The 6,952-nt window shown below is 49.6% G+C and overlaps 1 protein-coding gene across 1 annotated transcript in view; it reads left to right on the forward strand.

The window, feature by feature from the left end:
- Positions 1–6,952, forward strand: part of LOC108665241 (phospholipase D2) — a gene marked incomplete in the record, with an annotated part of 23,781 nt that extends 16,829 nt beyond the window's left edge. Inside the window, 7 exon segments of the mRNA XM_018151977.2 lie at positions 93–166; positions 732–1,365; positions 1,688–3,540; positions 3,729–3,969; positions 4,491–4,871; positions 5,252–5,374; positions 5,966–6,952. Coding sequence (XP_018007466.2) covers positions 93–166; positions 732–1,365; positions 1,688–3,540; positions 3,729–3,969; positions 4,491–4,871; positions 5,252–5,374; positions 5,966–6,067 — 3,408 coding nt within the window.

Below are 6,952 nucleotides of genomic sequence, written 5' to 3' on the forward strand. Positions count from 1 at the left end.
GTGTAGTGTTGACAAGATGCATCCTACCTTGACAAGATGCATCCCAACATCAAGGTGTGTAGTGTTGACAAGATGCATCCCACCTTGACAAGATGCATCCCAACATCAAGGTGTGTAGTGTTGACAAGATGCATCCCACCTTGACAAGATGCATCCCAACATCAAGGTGTGTAGTGTTGACAAGATGCATCCCAACATCAAGGTGTGTAGTCTTGTGCTTGATTTGATGTGCATCCTAACATCAAGTTGCGTTCAATTGCTGCTTGATGTTTAACATCAACGCGTTTTCAGCACTTGCTCTTTACATGTTACACATTTCAATTGCTAATTCTTAAGACTTTGACGATTCATTATTTGGTGTATTGGTTTGGTTCATTGCATCAAGTAAATGCATGGTTTTGTATCACTACATTATAGATTTCTCAGCATTTAACCATTCGCATCATATTACGATGCATTCTCTCGCATCATATTACGATGCAGAATGAATTAAAAATTTTGTTAAAATAAATTAAAAATTTTGTTTTTATTTGGTGATTGAATTAACATGGATGCAGTTGTACTGAAAGTTAAGCGCTGTTAGTGCGCAGGGGCTGGTCATATCACATGACAGTTCAGGTTGTAGTCACCACCATAACGTGACTGGTGCGTTGGTGCGCAGTGCCGGCCATATCACATGACAGTTCAGGTTGTAGTCACCACCATAACGTGACTGGTGCGTTGGTGCGCAGNGCTACGGCCGCTGGGACGACTACCGACACCGTCTGGTACGTGGTACATGGTAGCTGGTACATCGACCTTTGCTACGGCCGCTGGGACGACTACCGACACCGTCTGGTACGTGGTACATGGTACGTGGTACCTGGTACTGGTACATCGACCTGTGCTACGGCCGCTGGGACGACTACCGACACCGTCTGGTACGTGGTACATGGTAGCTGGTACATCGACCTTTGCTACGGCCGCTGGGACGACTACCGACACCGTCTGGTACGTGGTACATGGTACGTGGTACCTGGTACTGGTACATCGACCTGTGCTACGGCCGCTGGGACGACTACCGACACCGTCTGGTACGTGGTACATGGTAGCTGGTACATCGACCTTTGCTACGGCCGCTGGGACGACTACCGACACCGTCTGGTACGTGGTACATGGTACGTGGTACCTGGTACTGGTACATCGACCTGTGCTACGGCCGCTGGGACGACTACCGACACCGTCTGGTACGTGGTACATGGTAGCTGGTACATCGACCTGTGCTACGGCCGCTGGGACGACTACCGGCACCGTCTGGTACGTGGTACATGGTACTGGTACATTGACCTGTGCTACGGCCGCTGGGACGACTACCGGCACCGTCTGGTACGTGGTACCTGGTACTGGTACCTGGTACTTGGTGGGTGGTACCTGTACGTGGTGGGTGGTGCTGGTACATGGGGAGTGGTATTGGTTCATGGTAGGGGGTACTGGTACTGCCGTGTAACGTTTGGAATAATCGTTTTTGCCCTTAAGTTGTGGCCTGAATCATATCTGATTTTGATGCGCTCAACCTCGAGACCGTAGCTCAGAAATTTGAGTTAAACTGGAAATTTATTCAATTTATTGCATTGAACACATTTTTAAAGCAAACTGTATTGACGAACAAACATTTAACCCTGACTGTGATTAAGTTTGACGTGCGCAGGTGGACTTGGGTCACGCCGGCATGCAGAAGCATGAGACGAGCTTGAGTCCTGAGCCACAAGACCACCGCAGCAGCCATTCCAGCATAGCGTGCCTCGTCATGGGCACGCAAGTCATGGTCAATACCGTCAATAGTGTCGACTCGTCAACTCCTAACTCAGACAAATTACCAAGTGACAAGAGCCCCAACACCGACGCGCTAAAAGACGATGTCAGTAACGCAGCCAGCGGTACTGGAGCTACAGGTCGTAGCTTGTCAAGGACCTCTGACTCGTCTCGAGGAGGCCCAATGAATACTTCTTCGTGTACAACAAATAGTGTACGTCGTGAAGAGCACGACAGGCAATTTGGTTCCCGACGCTCCGGAGGTGAAGACCTTGAAGCCGACCACGACAATAAAGTCTCACGAGTTAAGAGCAGCGTAAAGTCAACTAAGCGCCCTCAGATCCATGAAGTCGTACGAGAAGTGATGAAGAAACGTCTTCACGCCAGCAAAGATTTCGGAATGCGAAGCCATAACGATGATACATCATCGCGCGGATCTTCTTGTGGAGAAGCAACCTCAGAAGACGAACTTGACGAAGGTGGAAGTCGTCAAACCTCGTACAGCGACGCCACAGAAAAGAAAACTAAACCATTACACGGCAAGCCTCGCGCTGTGTCTGACCCTGTGAAGAAACACCGAAGTCTCCTTTATAGAATAGCCCACAGCGAGCACAGAAAGAAAGACATCTCCTTCAGGCGCCAGAAAAGTTTGGAGTCTTTGGACGGCGAAGGACGACGCGGCAATGCAAAGAGGAAGAGCGGCGTCAAAAGCGATGGTGATGACCTATCGGCTGCGGATGATGAAGGCCGCTCGAACGACCAAGATCGACATCACGAAGAAGACCGTTCCAAACCAGAAGGCAGCTCAAGCCGGATGCAAGCCGTGCGCACCAGAGGACGTGAGCTGGTGGGGGAGATGAAGTACAGAGGCACTGAGATGAAAAACTGGACACGTCGTAACGTGCGACTACACCGAGCTGACAGCATCAACTCTGAAGCTGACCTCGAGCTAGACGAAATAGCGACGCGCAAGACGGCCGGCCGGTGGCGTGCTAGAGTGAAGGCGGCCCGAGCTGGACGTAACAAGGTGTCGGATTCGGAGACCGGCCCTGCCCTTACTCCAACACACATTGATCATGCGCCCACACTTTACGACTCGCCTTCCATACATCTTTGGGTAGGCAAAGACTACGTTAACTGGATCACAAAGGACCTGAATAACCCGGACGAGCCTTTTACGGACAGTGTGGAGCGGCACAAGACCCCTCGGATGCCGTGGCACGACATCGGTCTTTACGTGGAAGGTCCCGCAGCCCGGGACGTAGCCCGGCATTTTGTGCAACGCTGGAACGCTGTTAAAACTGAAAAAGTCAAGAACAATCCAAAATATCCATACCTGCTGCCTCGGACTTACGATGCCACTTCTTTCCGCCAAACTCTATCGCTGAACAAGCAACGCGTGCGGTGTCAGGTGGTGAGAAGCGTTGGCGAGTGGAGCGGAGGGCAACACGAGACGGAACGCAGCATCTACAACGCCTACATGGACGCCATCAGAGAGTCTCTGCACTACATCTACATCGAGAACCAGTTCTTCATCAGCAACAGCGGTGGTGGGGGCGGCAGGGGCGACGTTCAGAACCAGATAGCGGCGGCTCTCGTGAACCGCATCGAGCGAGCCCACCGCAGTCGCTCCGCCTTCAGAGTCTACGTGATCATGCCGCTGCTGCCCGCCTTCGAGGGGCAGATTGGCACCCCCTCTGGCACTGCCATGCAGTTCATCCTCCACTACACATACTCCTCCATCTGCAGGTAGTGTGCTACCTTCTTATCCATCTGCGCATATCCTGCCACGATTCAATTGCTCGTGATTGTTTGCTGTTAGAAATAGAAATAATATAATCTTATGTAAAAGAAATTGTTCATTACTATGGTCAAAGACGCGTGTAGTATCCCGTTCTATTACCCAAGACAACTACTAACTTTGTTGTGGTCGGTAGAGGAGACCAGAGTCTCGTGGGGCAGCTGGAGCGGCGCGGCATCAAGGACTGGCGTCACTACCTGAGCTTCTGTTCGCTGCGCACGCACGACGTCCTCGACGGACGCCTCGTGTCCGAGCTCATCTACATCCACTCGAAGCTTCTCATCGTCGACGACCGCCTCGTGGTCGCCGGCTCTGCCAACATCAACGACCGCAGCTTCCTGGGCGACCGCGACTCAGAGGTCGCCCTCGTCATCGAGGTGGGTCAGTCGGCGCCCTCGTCATGGAGGTGGGTCAGTCGTCGCCCTCGTCATCGAGGTGGGTCAGTCGTCGCCCTCGTCATCGAGGTGGGTCAGTCGTCGTCCTCGTCATAGAGGTGGGTCAGTCGTCGTTCTCGTCATCGAGGTGGGTCAGTCGTCGCCCTGGTCATCGAGGTGGGTCAGTCGGCGCCCTCGTCATCGAGGTGGGTCAGTCGTCGCCCTCGTCATCGAGGTGGGTCAATCGGCGCCCTCGTCATCGAGGTGGGTCAGTCGTCGCCCTCGGTATATGGTGTGTTGCCGGGAGACTAACAGCTCCCTTGTTGCCAGATATACGTTCAGTGTTGCCAGGCGACTAACAGCTCTTTTGTTGCCAGGTGACTATCAGTTCTCTTGTTGCCAGACATACAGTGTTGCCAGGTGACTAAAAGTTCGTTTGTTGCCAGGTGAATAAAATTCTATTGCTACCAGTAGCTTAACAGTTGCCTTAGTGTCATTTGACTCACAGTTTTTCTTGTTGGCAGGACGAAGAATTTGACGAGGGTCGCATGAACGGCGCGTGTTACCAGCGTGGCAAGTTCGCCGGGGGCCTGCGCCGCTATCTCTTCAGTGAACACTTGGGCCTCCTGAACAACAATACCACCTCAACAACGTCATTCTTCTCTGACACTCTTCACCATTCCGAGGATAAGGAGAGTTCGTCCAAGAAGCACCGGGCTTTTGAATCAAGCAACAACCATCACAACAGCAATGGTGGTGGCTGCAACAACGTCGATCGTTGCCCGTCTCCAGATGAAAGAAATAAAGAACTATCGGTTGATGACATCGAAGATCCTGTCATTGAGAAATTCTTCTCGGGCGTCTGGCAAGCGACAGCCCGAAAAAACACGGCCGTCTACGACAAGGTGTGTTTTTCATGCCCATTTAAACATTTTCTGGTGCTATTTTAGATAATTTATTTATAAATTGTGATAATTTTATTTCTCACTGAAGATAATCGTTACAAGAACTAAAATTGCCTGATATAAGCACAGTAACAGACGTAGCAACACGTGTCCTAGTCGTGAGGCACACCTAGCAACACGTGTCCTAGTCGTGAGGTGCACCTAGCAACACGTGTCCTAGTCGTGAGGTACACCTAGCAACACGTGTCCTAGTCGTGAGGTACACCTAGCAACACGTGTCCTATTCGCGAGGTGCACCTAGCAACACGTACTCAAAGTGACGTACTACGTGTTATCTCTGTCCCCTCCTTCACCCACAACTCAATGGTGTCCCGCTGCAGGTGTTCTCCTGCTACCCGTGCGACGGCGCCCGCAGTTTCCAGGACGTCGAGCGTCTCCGGGCGGCGGTGCCTCTGGCGGCCACCAACCAAGCCGCGGCCACGGCAGCTCTCGCTGCGCTACAGGTTCGTATCACGCGGGCATATTTGTGTATCATGCAGATTAAGGGTTGAAAATAATTTTTTTCAGTATGTAGATTACGTGATTTCTGAAATTGAGAAGAAACCGACTGAGTTGTCCGTTTTAGTTGCATCGATTTTGTGTGCTAAATTCTGGAGCTGCCAAGGATTTTGAACCGAAGGCGTTGCTGATATACGAAACGTTTCCACTGCAAGTATGGGAAATGTTTTTTTTCTTTCCTATGAAATTATTCTGTGTTATTCGATGTTTGCAGTTGATTTGAAATTTAATTTTTAAAGATTTCACACGGTGGATTAATGGATAGCAGATCACGTGACCACGTCGCAATCATTCCCGTTGTACTCAAAAATGAGAATCTAATTAATTATGTGGAGATAATGAGATATTAATTAGCGCATTTTCTCATTTATGGAAAAAAAGGCGCTATTGTGCTCGTCATGTCCGCCCGTCCGTCTGTCTGTGACTTCAGGTTTTCGTTGATTTTGAGAAAATGCGCTCCCTGTCACTCACCGCAGTGAGTACTGAGTTATATTTTTATTATCACCTTTGCGTTGCTGACGCTCATGTTACGCTAGGGTCACCTGGTCGAGTTCCCTCTTCGCTTCCTGGAGGCCGAGGCGCTGAAGCCTGGCCTGGGCACCAAAGAGGCCCTCCTGCCCAACGAGACGTGGACCTGAGCCCATGTGCGTCTATGCATCGTCAGTATTTCGTGCGCCGTCCCTTCACGCGGCGCGTCGTTAATTCGCGTGTGGCGCCATCTCTCCACGTGCCACATGATTTTTCCACGTCCCTTGTCATCTCCTAATCTCATCCCTTTTATCCCCATAATCCTCTATCCGTTTATACGATGTTCTTTTGTATATTAATCAGCAGTAAAAATTTGGCAGCAGTAAAATCGCAATTGGAAATGCTATGTCAGTAAATCAACGCTCGTCCAACTACCTACTTTTAGTGACGACTCTCATGTTTGTGGTTGTCCGACGTTCTTAAGGTCTGCCTGGGGCATGCCAGTTTATAATTATTTTCAGCACAATGAGAATAATTATGGAGTTTAGGTTACAAACCTTGATTGCCATGAAAAGGACCGAGGAGACCGAAGACACTTGTCCCAACTACTTAACCTTGAGTCTCACCTGCAAGGGTGACATGTCTATTAATGTCTTTTTATGTATCGTCGAGCAAGTAAGGTGATCTTAAATGAGCTGTGACATATTTCCAGTAATTTTGTAGTCCTTACTGTACTGGGTTGAACATAAGTGGGCGAGTTAATTTAGTTGCATCAGCTGTTAGTTAGAAGTCTGGCTAGAATATTAGAACATTATTGACGTGCGAGTGAGCTGCTCAAATTTGGCATGTCTTAACGAGGTGATAACAACCGTGATAAGTAGCCTTATGTACGTAGTTTTTCGTACTGCTGGTGATACTAATTGTAGATATGATTTTATTCCCTGACATTTCCTGCCTCTTTTTAAGAATTTCAAGATTTGTTTTTGGAGATGAAATTTAGCGCTTGCATTTTTTAGCGCATTCTCTCATTTATGGAAAAAATGCACTATTGTGCT

The sequence above is a fragment of the Hyalella azteca genome, unplaced genomic scaffold (genome assembly GCF_000764305.2).
Source record: "Hyalella azteca isolate HAZT.00-mixed unplaced genomic scaffold, Hazt_2.0.2 contig11473, whole genome shotgun sequence".
Taxonomy (NCBI): Eukaryota; Metazoa; Arthropoda; class Malacostraca; order Amphipoda; family Hyalellidae; genus Hyalella; species Hyalella azteca.